The sequence below is a fragment of the Hypanus sabinus genome, unplaced genomic scaffold (genome assembly GCF_030144855.1).
Source record: "Hypanus sabinus isolate sHypSab1 unplaced genomic scaffold, sHypSab1.hap1 scaffold_47, whole genome shotgun sequence".
In the NCBI taxonomy this organism is placed as follows: Eukaryota; Metazoa; Chordata; class Chondrichthyes; order Myliobatiformes; family Dasyatidae; genus Hypanus; species Hypanus sabinus.
Window position 1 is genome coordinate 512,573 of NW_026781341.1, and position 19,108 is coordinate 531,680.

A 19,108-nucleotide genomic window follows, 5' to 3' on the forward strand; every position below is an offset into this window, starting at 1 on the left:
AGCTAAGTGCTTATTATTTTTATCCCAAAAAATATAAAACGGACTTTTCAATTTAACTAAATATCCTTCCATAGGATATGTTAGTAATAAATTATACCGTGATTGTAATTCCACTCCTGTTTTAAACAAAGCAACACTTGGAGAGATAGCATTGATTTTATCTAATTCTTTAATTTGTTTTGAGATTTTATCTAATTCCATTCTGTTTCTTCAGTTTAGCTATATATGAAATAAACTGACCACCTAAAGTCTTTTAATGTATCCAAAATTACTAACTTTGAGACATTTCCTGTGTTATTAAAGAGAAAAAGAAATTTTTTATCTGAGTTTCAATAAACTCAACAAATTCAGAGCTTTGTTGACAAATGTTCTGGAAAACACCTAAGTGGTCTGGTAGAAGCAACATCTTTCAGTTCAAATATTAGGCTTAAAGGAGTATGATCACAGATAACAATTGCATCATATTCACATTTCTGAACATTAAATAGAAATTGAGGGTCGACTATAAAATAGTCAATTTTCGAATATTTATTATGAACATGTGAGAAAGAAAAGAGTATTCTCTATCACTAGGATGCATATCCCTCCAAATTTCAATTATGCCATAATCAATTAAAAAGGAATTAATAAGTGATGCAGAATGATTAGGGAGTTGATGTTCGGATGATAGAAACATAGAACATAGGTGCAGTAGTAGGCCATTCGGCCCTTCGAGCCCACACCACTATTCAGTATGATCATGGCTAATCATCCAACTCAGAACCCTGTACCTGCTTTCTCTCCGTACCCACGGTCCCTTTAGCCAGAATGGCCATATCTAACTCCTTCTTAAATATAGCCAATGAACTGGCCTCAACTGTTTCCTGTGGCAGAGAACTCCACAGATTCACCACTCTCTGTGCGAAGAAGTTTTTCCTCATCTCGGTCCCAAAATGCTTCCCCTTTATCTGTGACCCCTCATTCTGGACTTCTCCAACATCGGGAACAATCTTCCTGCATCTAGCCTGTCCAATCCCTTTAGAATTTTACACGTTTCAGTTAGATCCCCCCTCAATCTTCTAAATTCCAGCGAGTATAAGCCTAGTCTTTCCTCATATGAAAGTCCTGCCATCCCAGGAATCAATCTGATGAACCTTCTTTGTACTCCCTCTATGGCAAGAATGTCTTTCCTCAGATTAGGGGACCAAAACTGCACAAAATACTCCAGGTGTGTTCTCACGAAGGCCTTGTACAACTGCAGTAGAACCTCCCTGCTCCTGTACTTGAATCCTCGTGCTATGAATGCCAACATACCATTTGCCTTTTTCACCGCCTGCTGTACCTGCATGCCCACTTCCAATAACTGGTGTACAATGACACCCAGGTCTTGTTGCACCTCCCCTTTTGCTAATTGGCCACCATTCAGATAATAATCTGTTTTCCTGCTCTTGCCACCAAAGTGAAGAACCTCACATTTATCCACATTAAATTGCATCTGCCATGAATCTGCCCACTCAACTAACCTATCCAAGTCACCCAGCATCCTCCTCACAGCTAACACTGCCACTCAGCTTCATGTCATCTGCAAACTTGGAGATGCTGCATTTAATTCCCTTGTCTAAATCATTGATAAATATTATAAACAACTGGGGTCCCAGCACTGAGCCTTGCAGTAACCCACTAGTCACTGCCTGCCATTCTGAAATGGTCCCATTTATTCCCACTCTTTGCTTCCTGTCTGCCAATTTTCTATCCACTTCAATACCATACCCCCAACACCATGTGTTTTAAGTTTGCACACTAATCTCCTGTATGAGACCTTGTCAAAAGCCTTTTGAAAATCCAAATATACCACTTCCACTGCTTGTCCCCTATCCACTCTACTAGATACATCCTCAAAAAATTCTATAAGATTTGTCAGACATGATTTTCCTTTCACAAATCCATGCTGACTTTGTCCGATGATTTCACTGCTTTCCAAATGTGCTGTTAACACATCTTTGATAACTCACTAGCATTTTCCCCACCACCAATGTCAGGCTAACCAGTCTATAATTCCCCGGTTTCTCTCTCCCTCCTTTTTTAAAAAGTGGGGTGACATTAGCCACCCTTCAATCCTCAGGAATTAATCCAGAATCTAAAGAGTTTTGAAAAATTATCACTGATGCATCAACCTTTTCTTGGGCTACTTCCTTAAGCACTCTGGGATGCAGACCATCTGGCCCTGGGGAGCTAACTGCCTTTTATCCCTTCAATTTACCTAACACCACTTCCCTACTAACATGTATTTCCCTCAGTTCCTCCATCTCACTAGACCCTCGGTCCCTTAATATTTCCAGAAGATTATTTATGTCCTCCTTAGAGAAAACAGAACCCAAGTTGTTATACAATTGGTCTGCCATATTCCCCATGATCAATTCACCTGTTTCTGACTGTAAGGGACCTGCATTTGTCTTAACCAATCATTTTCTTTAAAAGGCTATAAAAGCTTTTACAGTCAGTTTTTATGTTCCCTGCCAGCTTTCTCTCATAATCTTTTTTCCCTTTCCTAATTAATCCCATTGTCCTCCTCTGCTGGACTCTGAATTTCTCCCAGTCCTCAGGTGTGCCACCTTTTCTGGCTAATTTGTATGATTCTTCTTTGGAATTGATACTATCCCTAATTTTCCTTGTTAGCCATGGGTGCACTACCTTCCCAGGTTTATTCTTTTGCCAACAGGGATGAACACTTGTTGTAGTTCATCCATGTGATCTTTAAATGCTTGCGATTGCATATCCACCATCAACCCTTTAATTATCATTTGCCAGTCTATCTTAGCAAATTCCTGTCTCATACCTTCAAAGTTACCCTTCTTTAAGTTCAGAACCTTTGTTTCTGAATTAACTATGTCACTCTCAATCTTAATGAAGAATTCCACCGGATTATGGTCACTTAACCAAGGGGCCTTGCACGACAAGATTGCTAACTAACCCTTCCTCATCGCTCAATAATACTCAGTCTAGAATGGCTTGCTCTCTAGCTGGTTCCTCGACATTTTGGTTCCGAAAACTATCTCACATACATTCCAAGAAATCCTCTTCCTCAGCACCCTTACCATTTTGGTTCACTCAATCTATATGTAGATTGAACTCACCCATTATAACTGCTATTCCTTTATGGCACGCATTTCTAATTTCCTGTTTAATGCCATCCCAAACCTCACTACTACTGTTAGGTGGCATGAACACAACTCCCACCAGAGTTTTCTACCCCTTAGTGTTACGCCGCTCTACCCATATTGATTCCACATCCTCCAGGCTAATGTCTTCTTTTCTATTGCATTAATCCCCTCTCTAACCAGCAACGCTACCCCACCTCCTTTTCTTCCCTGTCTATCCCTCCTGAATATTGAATATCCCTGGATGTTGAACTCCCATCCTGGGTTACCTGGGAGCCATGTCTCTTTGATCCCAACTATATCATATTCATTAATAACTATTTGCACATTCAATTCATTCACCTTGTTACAAATGCTTCATGCAGTGACACACAAAGCCTTCAGCCTTGTTTTTAAACACTCTTAGCCCTCATACAATTATGTTGAAAACTGGCCCTTTTTGATTTTTGCCCTGGATTTGCCTGCCTGCCACTTTTACTTTTCACCTTACTACTTTTTGCTTCTACTCTCAGAAGTGTGAGGTGGTACATTTTGGAAGGTGAAATCTCCAAGGCAGAGTACAAAGTAAATGGCAGGATACTTGGTGGTGTGGAAGAGCAGAGGGGTCTGGGGTACATGTCCACAGATCTCTGAAAGTTGCCTCACAGGTAGATAGGGTAGTTAAGAAAGCTTATGGGGTGTTAGCTTTCATATGTCGAGGGATAGAGTTTAAGAGTTGCAAGTTAATGATGCAGCTCTATAAAACTCTAGTTAGGCCACACTTGGAGTACAGTGTCCAGTTCTGGTCGCCTCACTATAGGAAGGATGTGGAAGCATTGGAAAGGGTACAGAGGAGATTTACCAGGATGCTGCCTGGTTTAGTCAGCATGCGTTATGATCAGAGATTAAGGGAGCTAGGACTTTACTCTCTGGAGTGGTGGAGGATGAAAGGAGACATGATAGAGGTATACAAGATATTAAGAGGCATAGATAGAGTGGACAGCCAGCACCTCTTCCCCAGGGCACCACTGCTCAATACAAGAGGACGTAGGTTTAAGGCAAGGGGTGGAAAGTTCAAGGGGGATATTAGAGGAAGGTTTTTTTTACTCAGAGAGTGGTTGGTGTGTGGAATGCACTGCCTGAGTCTGTGGTGGAAGCAGATATAGTGAAATTCAAAAGGCTACTAGACAGGAATATGGAGAAATTTAAGGTGTTGGGGGGATATATGGGATGCACGGTTTAAGGGTTGGCACAACATTGTGGGCCGATGGGCCTGTACTGTGCTGTACTATTCTGTGTTCTATAATCAGCTGCTTCATCAACTGCCAAAGCAGAATCGGCTTGCTAAGCGTTCCCCTGAATTGCACTTTGTAAGAGAATATGCCAACCCTCTCTTGGCCACTTTAAACTCTGAGCAAACTTCTCAAAATGCCAGAAGTATTTATCAACCTCTACCTCGTCAAATGGTGGTACCAATTTAACTTCTTGACTGGCCTCAACTTATCACTAGAGTCTAATGCTAGACCCCTTTGCTGCAATCTCTCTATGTTTTCCAGCTCAAACAGCCCGTCTTACTGCTTCCTCCCTCTGTTTTTCTGCCTGTCTAGTTTCAAGCTGCCTCTGCCTTTCCGCAGCTTCCATCTTTAATTTTTTCTCGCTTGTCCTGGAGCTCAAGCTCACGATGTTTACTTTCAGGAAACACCTCCAACTCCTCCACTTTATACACACCCTCAGATACATAATGTTCAGCTATTACCCTCTGCATCTGATCCCTCCACATTGTCGGTTTCCCCTTAGCAAGTTTGAACCTTCTAGCAGTATTCAACAACTCAATCCTTCTGGTAACTTCTAATGCCTCAGATGTTGGTGCTTCCAGACATCTATCAACATCCGTTGCTGCAGATTTTCCACACACAAATAAATCAAAAGCAAATTTCCCCAATGAAATCGATAACTAATCAATACACCCCCAAATCTGTTCATATTCTGGTTGCAGGCCCCAATTTTATTCTGAATTGTTACGCTTTAGAAATGAACCAGCAGCAATGGACTACACCTGGAGTCTGTTTTTGATGTTAAAACAATCTTTAATACAATCCACTTATAATATAGTAACTTAAGAAAGATAAACAAAAGTTAAGTGTCATGTGTATATATGTGTGTAAATATAACTCCCAAACTATTCTCGGGGGAAACAAGGCTTGGAGTCTTGAGATGGTAAAGTATGAAAGTTCAGTTCAACCATGGAATAGGTGATGAGAGAGATATTTGTAATTCAGGGTAAATGTCGAGAGAAGGCAATTATGTTGAATTCCACAGGTTCCATGGTGGTAAAATGAGAGAACAGTCGCTGTAGATTTTATCTGTCATCGTTCCAAATCCACATACGAACTATCACCGAAAGTGACTTGGCACAAGAGGTATCGTCAAGTGAATTACCACACCACATCTAGGCAAGGGTTAACACATCAGTGGTCTTCACAGAATACCCCAAAACAGATCCACTCCTATGGATCAAACAAGGTAACAACCACACATTCGACGTTTCCTGAATCGATAAGTAACCCACCCTTGTGGGCATAGGAAAATTCCAAACAGAGACCCTTGCCCACTGGTTCCCTGGTTTCGATCCTTCCATTTTTCCTCCTTCATCCCCATCTGACTCTGAGTGTCTGTGTCCTTGGTTAAAACTAAACAAGCTGCGAGCGATGTAAAAAGGCTGCAAGTCAAACTGATTCACCTTCTTCATTTCTCTCTCTCTCACTCTCTTAAAGTGATAGTCCACAGCAAACAAAACCTAGAGATTCATAACAAAGGCCACTCCCCATTGTGAACTGACTGGTGTGCCAGTAGTTGGGGACTGAATCCCTTCCCACATTCTCAGCAGATGAATGGCCTCTCCCCAGTGTGAACTTGCCGATGTCTCTGTAAGCTGGAACAGTGAGTGAATCTCTTCCCACAGACTGAGCAGGTGAATGGCCTCTCTCCAGTGTGAACTCGCTGATGACTCTGTAGGGTGGATGACTGAGTGAATCTCTTCCCACAGACTGAGCAGGTGAATGGTTTCTCTCCAGTGTGAACTCGCTGATGACTCTGTAGGGTGGATGACTGAGTGAATCTCTTCCCACATTCTGAGCAGGTGAATGGCTTCTCCCCAGTGTGAACTCCCTGATGTCTCAGTAGAGTGGATGACTGAGTGAATCTCCTCCCACATTCTGAGCAGGTGAATGGCTTCTCCCCAGTGTGAACTCGCTGATGTCTCTGTAGGCTGGATAACTCAGTGAATCCTTTCCCACATTCTGAGCAGGTGAATGGCCTCTCCCCCGTGTGAACTCGCTGATGACTCTGTAGGTGGGTTAACTGAGTGAATCTCTTCCCGCAGTCCGAGCAGGTGAACGGCTTCTCTCCAGTGTGAACTCGCTGATGTACCAGTAGGGTGGATGACTGAATGAATCTCTTCCCACAGTCCGAGCAGGTGAAAGGCCTCTCCCCGTAGTGAACTAGCTGGTGAGCCATTAGATCAGATGACCGAGTGAATCCTTCTCCACAAATTCTTCAGATGACCAGCCTCTGCCCAGTGTGAACTGACTGGTGTGTCCACAGATGGGAAGACAGACTGAACCCCTTCTCACACACAGAACAGGTAAATGGCCTTGCCCAGTGTGAACTTGCGGATGTACCTTCAATTGTGATAACCAAGTGAATCCATTCCCACTATCTGAGCAGGTGAATGGCCTTTCTCCTGTGTAAAATGACGGGCGTGCCAGTTGGTCAGATGACCGAATAAATCCCTCCCCACAGTCTGAGCAGGAAGGATGGTCGATTGAATCCCTTGCTCCACTTCTTAAATATCTGGACAGAGACAGCAAAACTGGTGTGCCAAGTTTGAGATTCCTGGAGACAAATTCCTTCTCATTTTTAACCTGTAAAAAGATTTTCAAAATCCATCAATGTGTGTAGGACAACATTTCAGATGAGATCACTTGAGTTGCCAAGGTTTGATTTGGTATCACACGGTTACAGTGAGGTTCAAAACAAGCTGGACAGAGAAATCATCTCCTGACTGGGCAGAGTGCTGGTATCTGGAATGACCAGCAACTCCCCGATGCTCTTCCTGTCTCTATAAGAATGGGGTATTTCTGCCGTCTCCAATCTGTGCCTTGGCTCAGTTTGACTCTCTCCATTGGTATTATTCCCTCTTCCTCCTGAGCTGCATGGGTCCTGGCCCCACAGGAACTGGAACAGTCTCATGCAAATAGTCATCCTTGATGTGCAGCTGGGATTTTCTTTTATGTATTATTAACATAAAGTGCCACAGTTTTAACGCCATATAAAAAATTCGTGCTGAGGTGAATGGTTGGTCCGCACAGCTGTTAAAAGGGCTTAGAGTGAATTGTTGTAATATTTCAGGTTCTTCTAGAAATGTACAACACAGAAACAGACTAAAATAATAGACAGGGATGGGGGTAAGGGCGTGGGGCAGGAGTTTCAATGGAGGGCAGAGAATTGGATGTTCATGCCGGCAGGTAGGAGGCTACCTAGGCGGGAGATAAGGTATTGCTCCATCGACCTGCGTTTGGCCTCATCTTGACGGTAGAGGAGGCCATGGACAGACATGTCGGAGTGGGAGTGGTCTGTGGAATTGAAGTGTGTGGCCACAGGGAGATCCCGCCACTGCTGGAGGACAGAGCGCCTGTGTTCGGCGAAACGGTCTCCCAGTCTGCGGTGGGTCTCCCCAATGTATAAATGGCCACATCAGGAACACCGGATACAGTATATCATCCCAGTTGACTTGCAAGTGAAGTGGTGCCTCACCTGAAAGGACTGTCTGGGGCCTGGGACTTCATTAACTTCGCCTCCAACTTTCACCCCACCCTCAAATTCACCTGGTCTATTTCCGACACCTTCCTCCCCTTTCTATATCTTTCTGTTTCGATCTCTGGAGACACCCTGTCCACCAAAGTCTACTACAAAGCAAATAACTCCCACAGCTACCTAGACAATTCCTCCTCCCACCCTGTCTCCTGCAAAAATGCTATCCCTTTATCTCAATTCCTCCGCCTCCGCCGCATCTGCTCTCAGGATGAAGCCTTTCATTCCAGGACAAAGGAGATGTCTTCCTTTTTTAAAGAAAGGGGCTTCCCTTCGTCCACTACCAACTCTGCCCTCCATCGCGTCTCCCGTATTTCACGCACCTCTGCCCTCACCCCATCCCCCCGCCAGCCCACCAGGGATAGAGTCCCCGGTCCTCACCTATCACCCTACCAGCCTACAGATCCAACGAATAATCCTCCACAACTTCCGCCACCTCCTACGTGATCCCACCACCAACCACATCTTCACCTTCCCCCCTCTCTCGGCTTTCCGCAGGGATCGCTCCCTACGCGACTCCCTTGTCCATTCATCTCCCCCATCCCTTCCCATGGACCTCCCTCCGGGCACTCATCCCTGCAAACGGAAGAAGTGCTACACCTGCCCCCACACTTCTTCCCTCACCACCATCCCAGGCCCCAGACTGTTTGAGGAGTCAGGGTATTTATAAAGCTTTGCAATTTGCATAACCTGTCCTAACGATGACTGTGAACAAGCCATTGTCCTAACAAGCTAATTCAGGTCTGAGACCTTGGTAAAATTTAACTGAGATCTCAAATCTCTTGGGGTGCCCAAACTTTTCCATGGTGCTCCTTTCCTTTTTTTTTCCCACTCTAAAATTGTACAAAAACAGAAATAATGCACTAAACTCCTGATGAAGGGTTTCAGTCTGAAACGTTGTCACTACCTCCTCCCATAGATGCTGTCAGGCCTGCTGAGTTCTGCCAGCATTTTTTGTTTTTAATAATACACTAATCTTGCTTAAAATGTTGAAAAGAATGTTTTGTCTTTAATTTTATGACTTTTGGAGACCAGTTCACCCTCTACTCACTTAACTATTCACAGTAACAGGAAGTTTGACCACTGGTGCCCAGCCATTTGCATACCACTGTATGGGATGGGGTGGAGAGTGCGGGGTGTGACGGGAGAAAGGGGGAGGAGAAGGAGGACTGACAGGGAGCGAAGAGGGAGAACGCGTGGGGTGAGTGGTAGATTTAGAGGGTGAGAAAGAGGGGAAGACAATGTGGGATACGGGAGACAGCAGGGAGTGTTTGAGAGAGGGGAGAGGGTGGGACGTAGGGAGAGAGAGAGAGAGGTTGAGAGCCGGTAATGGAGGCGGTTACAGAGTGGCGGAGGTGAGTGAGTGAGAGACAAGTTTGATTGAGGTGCGTGAGAGAGGAGGAGATGGAGAGGGGAAGACAGAGGATGACTGATATTGAGAGTGGGCTGGCGGGTGATAGGGGTAGGGACGGATTGTGGAATGGGAGAGAGAATGGAAGAGTAAGAGAAAGATGGAGAGATGCAGAGGGAGAGAGTGAGAGAGAAATGAAAAGAGGCATGACAGAGTGAGGAGATGAAGAGAAACAAGAGAGAGGAGTACGATTTATTACTAGAGGGGTAGAGAGAGTGGCAAAAAAGGAGAGCGCAAGGAAAGGGGTGAAAGAGAGTGGGAGACTGGTCAAGTAGCAGTGTAACTGAGAGGGATAGGGAAGAGGGATGATTGAGAGGGGCGATGATAAGGAAGGGGTGAGGGAGAGTTGAGACAGTGAGGGAGAGAGGGAGCAAGAAGGGAGGGCTGAGGAAGAGGAACTGTGAGGAGGGTGTGGTGAGGGAAATGGGGTAAGTAGCTAGGGGTGAGGGAGAAAGGCGAGGAGACTGTGTGTCTGATTACAATTATTAGACTATTTATGCAGTCCCCAGTTGCAGGGACATTAATCACGTCTGTTCACAAGTCACCGAACAAATCCACCGTGGGATTACGGTTCCATGCTGGGAATTATGAGTGTGAGGGCAGCTTGCTGTTCTCGGTGTCGGATGTGGGAGGTCCTGGAGTCTCCTAGCCTCCCGGACGTTCACATTTGCGCCTGGTGTGTCGAGCTGCAGTTCCTAAGGGTCTGTGCCAGGGAACTGGAGCTGCAGCTCAATGACCTTCGTCTGGTCAGGGAGAGTGAGGAGGTGATAGAGAGGAGTTACAGGCAGGTGGTCACACCGGGGCCACGGGAGGCAGACAGGTGGGTCATAGTTAGGATGGGGAAGGGGAAGAGTCAGGTACTAGAGAGTACCCCAGTGGCTGTACCCCTTGACAATAAGTACTCCTGTTTGAGTACTGTTGGTTGGGGGGGTGGGTGGAAACAGCCTACCTGGGGGAAGCAACAGCGGCCGTGGCTCCGGCACAGTGTCCGGCCCTGTAACTCAGAAGGGTAGGGAAAGGAAGAGGAAGACAGTAGCAATAGGGGACTCAATAGTTTGTGGGTCAGATAGGCGATTCTGTGTAAGCAGTCAGGAGACCCGGATGGTAGTTTGCCTCCCTGGTGCCAGGGTCTGGGATGTTTCTGATCACATCCAACATATCCTGAAGTGGGAGGGTGAGGAGCCAGAGGTCGTGGTACATATAGGTACCAATGACATAGGTAGGAAAAGGGAAGAGGTCCTGAAAGGAGAATATAGGGAGCTAGGAAGGGAGTTGAGAAGAAGGTCTGCAAAGGTAGAAATGTCGGGATTACTGCCTGTGCCACGTGACAGTGACAGTAGTAATGGAATGAGGTGGAGGATAAATGCGTGGCTGAGGGATTGGAACAGGGGGCAGGGATTCAAGATTCTGGATCATTGGGACCTCTTTTGGGGCAGGAGTGACCTGTACAAAAAGGACGGATTGCAATTGAAACCTAGGGGTCCAATATCCTGGTGGGGAGATCTGTGAAGGCTACTGGGGAGACTTTAAACTAGAATGGTTGGGTGGTGGGAATCAAATTGAAGAGTCTAGGAGAGAGGAGGTTAGTTCACAAATAGAGAAAGCTTGTAGACAGTGTGAGGAAATCTAGGACTAATGGTGCATATTTCCCTGAAGGAGGAAGCTCATGTGGTGGTGAAGAAAGCTTTTGGTATGCTGACCTTTATAAATCAGAGCACTGAGTATAGGAGTTGGGATGTAATGTTAAAATTGTACAAAGCATTGGTGAGGCCAGATTTGGAGCACTATATACAGTTCTGGTCACCAAATTATACGTAAGATGTCAAGAGAGAACAGAGATTTACTAGAATGTTACCTGGGTTTCAGCACCTAAGTTACAGAGAAAGGTTGAACAAGTTAGGTCTTTATTCTTTGGAGCATAGAAGGTCGAGGGGGGACTTGATAGAAGTATTTAAAATTATGCGGGGATTGATAGAGTTGATGTGGATAGGCTTTTTCCAGTGAGTGTAGGGGAGATTCAAACAAGAGGACATGAGTTGAGAGTTAAGGGGCAAAAGGTTAGGGGTAACATGAGGGGTAACTTCTTTACTCAGAGAGTGGTAACTGTGTGGAACGAGCCTCTAGTGGAAGTGGTAGAGGTAGGTTCGATTTTTTCATTAAAAAAAAATTTGTATAGGTATATGGACAGGAAAGGAATGGAGGATTATGGGCTGAGTGCAGGTCAGTGGGACTAGGTGAGAGTAAGCGTTCGGCACGCACTAGGAATGCCGAGATGGCCTTTTTCCGTGCTGTAATTGTTATGTGGTTTTACCGCGTACGATTCTGGTCTCCATATCCGACAGCGGGGAGCTTTAACTCATATGGGGACCAACTGCAGCTCAACCCCAGCTGATGCGGGTGTTTCTCCTGTTCAGGTGGCGGTGAGGAAGGGGTTAATCTCGGGTTTGTGTAAATCGAGGGCTGATTGCTGTGGGAAAGGGGTGGGACCGAGCCGGACAGCTGGAGGCTCCGGGCTCTCCAGTCTTGCATCCCTGGTTTTAGTTTTGCACCGTGTCGGGATCGCGGGATCAGTTTGTTGTGGTTCCCCAAGCTGGGAGGGTGGACGTGGGTGAAGGGGGCCTGTCTATGTGTCGGTGTGGGGTGAATGGTCAGAAGGGTCTGGGGCCACTGGTGGAACGGAGGGTGGTTGGGGTACTGTGGGTGATCAGAAGTAACATGACCTGGGTGGATGGGCAAGGGGTAAATTACGTTGTCAACGAGGGTGGATCTGGTCCAATGAATCAGACAGATCAGCTCGCCTGTCCTTTCAGGAGGCCACAATTCTCTCATCATCTTAATCACGGACTAATCTTCCTGTTAACATTGAGTTTGTTACAGAGCCCCAGGGTCTGGGAATGGCTGGGTGGTAGGAGGCAGAGGGTGATGATGAGAGGCTGTTTCTTGGACTCGAGTTCCATGCTTCGTGACGTTCCCTGGGGTTACACCCATTGCTACTTGTCATCTATGTCAATAATTTGGTTGAGAAAGTACAGGGTATGGGTAGAGTTTGCAGCAAGTTCAAACAATTACTTTTTTTGAAAGACAGTCAGTATAAACACTCCCCTCTCTTTCCCTCTCCCCACTCAGATCTGACCAAAAGCTACATCAGAGGATGCAAGATCTTTTACTGAGTAACCACTGTGAGGGAATGGGAGTGGTTTCAAAGGGCTGGGCTGCTGGAAGCACATTACCAGACCTGGAGTGATTGCAACTGGGTCTGACAGAGGCATAACTGGTTCTGCTGGGCACATTCAGTCTCACTCCCAACTATTTCCTACCTTCCCTTGTACAGGAATGTAATGTCTAAAGGACCAGTGTTTGAGTGAATGAGACTCACCAAACTTTCTCCTGACTGAATCACTGGAATCTCCGAGTCAGATGGGTTCTCTCCAGTCGGTGCTCTCAGTCCTCGGGCTGGTTCACTTGTTGCTGCTCCCTCGTCTTCAGTCGTGGTTTGCCTCCAGTTGGGGTTTTTCTTCAAATAAATCTCTCACCACAGGTCTAACTTTAACCAGAGAGACAATGAAGCACATTAATAATGAAAAGGAGAACTAAACATTTCTGTGTAATGTTACTAAGAACAAAACTCACTGAGATTTAAACACTGAAGGCAGATGTAATGACCTCAGTAAACAATCTTTTATTGTCCCTCACATCTCACAGACGATACGGGATAAGAAGGATCCATCATCCAGTCACGGTAAGACACAAGACACAGGAACAGAATCACGTGATTTGGTCCAACTGGTCTGCCCCACCATTTAACCATGGCTGATTTTCATTCCAACACCACATTCCTGCCTTCTTCCTGTAACCCTGAGCTGCTCAGCAATCATCAGTATGTTAAACTCTGTCATATGTATACCCAAATGGCAGCTTCAACCAACCTCTGTGGCAACAAATTCCACAGATCAGACATCTTCTGGCCATAAATGTTTCTCATCTGAGTTTTAAGGGGAAGCATCTTTATTCTGAGACTGTGCTGTCAGATCACAGACTCTCCGTCTAATGGAAACATCCTCTCCATGTCCACTGTATCCAGGCTTTTCAGCATTCGGTAGGTTTATTAACCATACATCCCTCCACCACCCCAACCGTCCCTCTGAACTCCATCGAGCACAGGTCCAGAACCATCAAATGCTCCTCACACATAAAGCCGATCATTCCTGAGATTATTCATGTAAACCTTGTTAGGAACACTGTACTGAACACATTTCCAGGAAAAACAGAAAAATTGGTACCAGGATAATTGACAGGGAAACGTTGTGCTTTCTTTACAGTTCTACTATCACATGTGTTGGCGCGTGGCCAAGTGGTTAAGGCGTTGGTCTAGTGATCTGAAGGTTGCTAGTTCGAGCCTTGGCAGAGGCTGCCTGTGTGTCCTTGAGTGACAACACCGGTGCCATGCTGTATGGGTCCTAATGCCCTTCCCTTGGACAACATCGGTGGAGAGGGGAGACTTGCAGAGACTCTAACGGAGGCCTACAAACTATCACAGCCATTTTCATTTCCAGGTTAAAACAGGTCCATTTCATGAAATATAAACCAAGAAATAAAAAGAAACTGGAATTACCAGAAAGACTCTGCAGGTAAGGAACAGCTTACAATACAATTCAATTAATAACATTTCATCAGATTGAGTTCAAACATTTTCAGTTTTTAGTGCAGATCTCCAGCACAGCTGCCTGATTTCCACTGTGTGATTTCCAAACACAGTTTGAACATCAGACTCAGGGTCTATCTTAACTGTTGTAAACACAGAACAGCCCAGTTACTCACAGCCTCTCCCTGTGAGGATGGAATGGGAACTCATCCTCTCCTCAGATTGGCAGTCATTGCTTCCAAAGGAATTCCAGAAACAAACATCTGATCCCAGACCAGAAATACTCGATCAACAGCTCACAAGCCCAAACAGCTCGATCCCCGATTCCACTTTAGCTGGATTAAAAACTATGATATCCCAGGACCCAACACAGCTTAATCTGCCGCTCACCGACCCTGAGAGTCTCACACATCATCCCCACATCTCACACTGGGTAGTGCAATCTGGGATTTCCCCACAACCAATGTCCAGCTGCTCGACATTTCTGCTTCATTGCAGGATGACCATCCGGCCCATCTGCAGAAGCTCAAACCAAAGTCAAAGCTAAAACACCAGCAGTTCCATTTGCCTGGAAAGCCGATCACAGGATTAGAGCCCAAGCACCAACTCTCCCAGTACTCTTTGCTGCCAGTAAAATGCTGCAGTGTGTCAGCCCGTCACTGTTCATAAACGATCACCTCCACACCAATGCACAACAGACCTGGGACCAGATGACCCTCCAGCATTCCAGCTAACAATAACCAATTTGGGAAATGACTCAGCGAGGCCAAAGGTACAAAAGAACACTTCACAATGAAGACAGAGGTTGGAAGAAAGATAGCTGATATATAACATTGAGCTGGTGGGATACAGGGTGGACCGAAGATGACCCAGGTGGGAGATGTAAATCACTGAAGCAGGAAGATGGGTTTAGGAGACTGCACAGAGGTTGAACAAGATGAGCAGAGATAAGCAGATGGAACCAGGTGGGAGAAGGGATCATACATTCAGGGGTGCAGTGCTACCAGAGCTCACCGGACAACCGCTCCGGCAACTCTGTAAAAAAGTCAAAATAAACAAGCGGGTAATTTAACAGCGGCCACATAATAAAAAGAGGGAACTCTACGGAAGCAGGGGGTGTTGGCTGGTGGGGAAAAGTGCCACTAATAACATTAGGATATTTGATCGTTTTTGGTGAAATCCTGGAGCTGTGACTGTTTTTTATTTAGGTATTTGTGTAATTCCTTCTCGCTCGACCCGTTGTCCTAGGAAGCTGAGAAATAGCTGCACACAAATGCAAGCATTTTCCCGCTCTTTCCAATTTGTACCGTTGGATACCAGGAAGCAGTTATATTAAGCAAGGTATGAACATAGAAACTCTAGTTTAAAAGTTGAAAACAATGAAAGAAAAATTCACTGCTCGCTCATCTTCGTCCTGATTCTGATAAAATTCACAAGCTAATCATCCAAAATCCTCTTCTACACCTGGATAAATTTAGTTTTGTTTTACAAGCTAAATGGAAAAAAAGCATTTCTGGGCTATAAGCTAGTTTTACGTCATTTCAACTATCATTAATAGCGGATCAACCCCTTGGCCTCGCTCCACCAACTGTAGCTGATGGGAAAGAGGATCTTTTTCTCTTTGTGTTGATAGGAAAAAGAGTAATTTAGTGAGGCAATGAACGAGATGAAATGCATTTCCAAAACTCCCAAATGGTTGCTGTCCTCCCGTGTTAACATTTGTCACTTCCAAACTACGAGATTTTCTATTTGTATAAATGCGATAACAATTTATGTAAAGATTCAAACTTCTTTAACTTTTTATATATTTAAAGACTAAACAGGATCTGTAAAGGTCAAACTATGTAACACCCAACGTGTGAGGAGATTGTATCGACACTCACACATACACTTCCCGTCCAACCATTTCTGCGAGAGAAACGGTACGAGGCAGAGTTGCCAACCTACCACTTTTGAGACTAGTATTCAGCAATATTCGTGGCTTTAGCAATAGTTCATCACAGTTTCTTTTTTCATACTTGATTACTTGGTTCCAATTTAGGTGGCTAAAAGTGTAAAAAAATGAATTGCTTTATTTCTGTTATTTTTATACCTCCGAGGAACACTGCTAAGCGCTGCGGGCCCTGCCGTCTGCTCCGAATCAGTCGTATTAGTAAGGCTACATCTATGGTGGTCCGTGAATTACCCGCTAATCCTAAAGTAAACTTTTCTCACTAACAACCCTTTGCTTCTAAGCAAAGTTATTTTACTTGCTTGATAATTATATTCTATGATAATAGGTTAAGTGCAACCATGCAATACTTCGTCATATTATTAAATTAAGTATTATATGTTTAATCTTACCAGTTATACACTGAAATGTAATGATAGGCTGTAATCTTGTTAATGTCTTAGCTATCACTATATTTCTGTGGATCTCTGGAATTCATATATTTCTTTCACCTTGGTTTACTGCTTGACATTATAGGAAGCCCTATATATGTCACATCAAATTTGTGCACCTACTCATTGCACGAATGGGGCAAGGCAGTTGCCCAGTAAATGAAATGAGCATGTATACAAATTGGGTTTCACAAACTGGGGGTGATTGATAAGTTCATGGCCTAAGGTGGAAGGAGTCAATTTTACAAAACCTAGCAATTTTCAATTATCTGAAACAAATACCACAAAAGTTATTAACCTCAAACTTTCTGCATAATCACTCAAAGAGTTGAACGAAACGTGCAGGTACCGAGAGCTGTATAAGTTCAGAACTTCCAAATTAGGCCACGAACTTATCAATCAATCTCCCGCACCCCCCACCCCCACAGCTCCGGCAGCTAAAGCATTACCACTGCAGCCATGCTCCAGCCGTCCGGCAGAGCTCGGGCCCGGCCCTTTCCCAATGCAACCGGCCCCAGAGTTACACAACACCGGGATCATTCCCTACTCACCCCTGCTCGAATCGGAGAACCGCCAACAACAGCGGCAGTCGGCACCGCGCATGCGTTCAGCAGGCGTTTCTTCGCAGCGCCACCGGCTGCCGGAGGTCTGCACATCGTCGCCGAAGGCCGGAGATCCGCACAGCGCCACCGCTGGCCGGAGATCCGCACAATGGTCGGAAGCCCGGAAGGACAACGGAGAGGTAAATCACAAACGAGACAAAGTCTGCAGATCCTTGAAATCCAAACCAACACAAACAAAATGCTTGCCGAACACAGCAGGCCGGGTAGCAACGGGAATGGAAATCAGAATGAAAATGTTTGGACACGGGGAACTCCCGCTCGGAGCGGATAGTTCAAAGGTTAGTTTACTATGAAAGCAGGTATCCATAAATAACAGGGAGTTTTTGTTTCTCCATAGAACCACGAAACAAAGAAAGAGCATGAAAGTCGTTCACAGAGTAAAATCAAACTTCCACCCCACCCCCCAGATCAAGAAGAACGGGATCCCAATCATCAAACCCCAAAACCCACACCTCACGCACAAAAGTGAACAATAATATCGACCCCCGATAAAAAAAAAACACCCCTACACCGCACAACTGCGGAGGAGACGGTGTCATCACTGTCGAGGCGGCCGCATCGGGAGCAGCGGACACAAGAGGCGACCCCGGAAGATTCACAGGTGAAGTGTCGCCTCACCTGGAAGGATGTTTGGACAATGGAGAGAGTTTGGCCGTCCGGCCCTTTCACTGTGACACCCCGAACTCCACATCAAATCCGTCCAAACGAATCTGGGTGAATTTAATGACCAATAAATATATTTCCTCTCAGCGATCAGCTGTCTGAATGATCCCCTGACTCTGAGAGGAAGGGGTATCTATGGTCCACACTGTCAGGGTGTTGAGTTTACCAGGAGACAAAGACTGCAGGGACGAGAGGTTTTCTGTTGACTAATACACTGTGTGTGGACCCCGCTGGCAATTCTGGTGTTGTGACCCGAATCGAGACAAGCACCACGCTGCCCACTCCACCAACAACACGGCACAGCCGGACACATAACAGGGGACTTTACATCCCACAACACTGGATTCAGTGATGAAACCCATGATTAATGTTGTTGTCCCACGGAAAAGTCCATTAAGGTGCTTTTGAATGCCAGCGCTCTCCCACATGTGACGTCACACAGCTCCTCCCCCCACGCGCCTGACGTCACACGGGCTCCCCACACCGGGATCTGCCCTCACGTGCGCGGTATCTTACGTCACCCACGCGCTGTGCTCGAGCTTTATCGGTTTAACGGCTGGGCTAATAATCACGTGACCAGCCCCTCCCCCACCGCTGTCAACAGAGGATTCAGGAGCTGCGCTATTCCCATTGGTGAGAAGCGATGTCAATCACTCGTTACAACCAGTCGCGGAGGTGGACAAGCAGAGTGGGCGTTACCCCGCTGAGTTCGTCTCCCGCTCAAGCGCCGACCGCCTCCTCAGAGCGGAAAAAACCTCAAAGTTAATGTCCGCTTTCTGATTTATTTCCATTTCCCTCCGAGGGAATTGGGGGGCGTTTGTGAACCGTCTCCTGCGGCCGGAGTCTGATGTATCGCTGAGAGGTAGGAGGAGACCGCTCGGCCCGTCGGTTTGATGCTGGTTCCCCGGGGAGGTAGACCGGGGATTTTATTGACAGGATGAAGATGGCGTGAGATGCTGAGAGAGTGTGTGGACAGGATGTTTGTCCCGGTGGGGACAGGAGGGGCTCATCTGGGGAAATGTCTGAGCCCACGGTGGTGCCGAGCAGAGGGATTCACCACATTGGGGGCAAACACCGGCAGACTGTTGCCCTGCAAGCGGGGCCAATGGTCCGGGCAAAGTGACAATTATTTGTACTTTGTTGAGATTGTGCCTGGAATATGGTGTAAAATCCCGCTCCCCACACTAACACGGGTTATACAGACTAAAGAACAAACTGCCGGAGGAACTCAGTGGGTCGGGCAGCATCTGTGGAGGGAAATGGACCGTCAACATTTCGGGTTGAGACCCTCCCTCTGGACTGAGAGTGGTCGGGAAATAGTCAGAGAAAAGAGGTGAGGGGTGGGGATGGGGCAAGAGCTGGGGAGTGAGAGGTGGATCCAGGTGAGGGGGAGGTGGGA

At 46.0% G+C, this 19,108-nt stretch overlaps 1 protein-coding gene across 4 annotated transcripts; it reads right to left on the reverse strand.

The window, feature by feature from the left end:
- Positions 1 to 5,180: 5,180 nt before the first annotated feature.
- On the reverse strand, positions 5,181 to 17,096 carry LOC132389091 (gastrula zinc finger protein XlCGF49.1-like). 4 transcript variants are annotated; one of them, XM_059961531.1, is made up of 3 exons: positions 16,975 to 17,096; positions 12,776 to 12,939; positions 5,181 to 7,039 (listed from the first exon to the last, which is right to left on the reverse strand). In XM_059961531.1, exon 3 carries the CDS (start codon positions 6,630 to 6,632, stop codon positions 5,997 to 5,999), a length of 636 nt encoding a protein of 211 aa, XP_059817514.1. In that variant the 5' UTR covers positions 6,633 to 7,039; positions 12,776 to 12,939; positions 16,975 to 17,096; the 3' UTR covers positions 5,181 to 5,996. The 4 variants fall into 4 exon arrangements, with proteins under 4 accessions (XP_059817514.1, XP_059817510.1, XP_059817512.1 ...); XM_059961527.1 differs by having other exon boundaries at positions 12,776 to 12,943; positions 16,975 to 17,074; XM_059961529.1 differs by lacking the exon at positions 16,975 to 17,096 and adding an exon at positions 16,873 to 16,964 and having other exon boundaries at positions 12,776 to 12,943.
- Between the last annotated feature and the right edge of the window lie 2,012 nt (positions 17,097 to 19,108).

Coding starts and splice junctions, on each gene's coding strand:
- LOC132389091 (XM_059961531.1), bottom strand. CDS start 6,632: ATGGCTCACCAGCTAGTTCACTACGGGGAGAGGCCTTTCACCTGCTCG.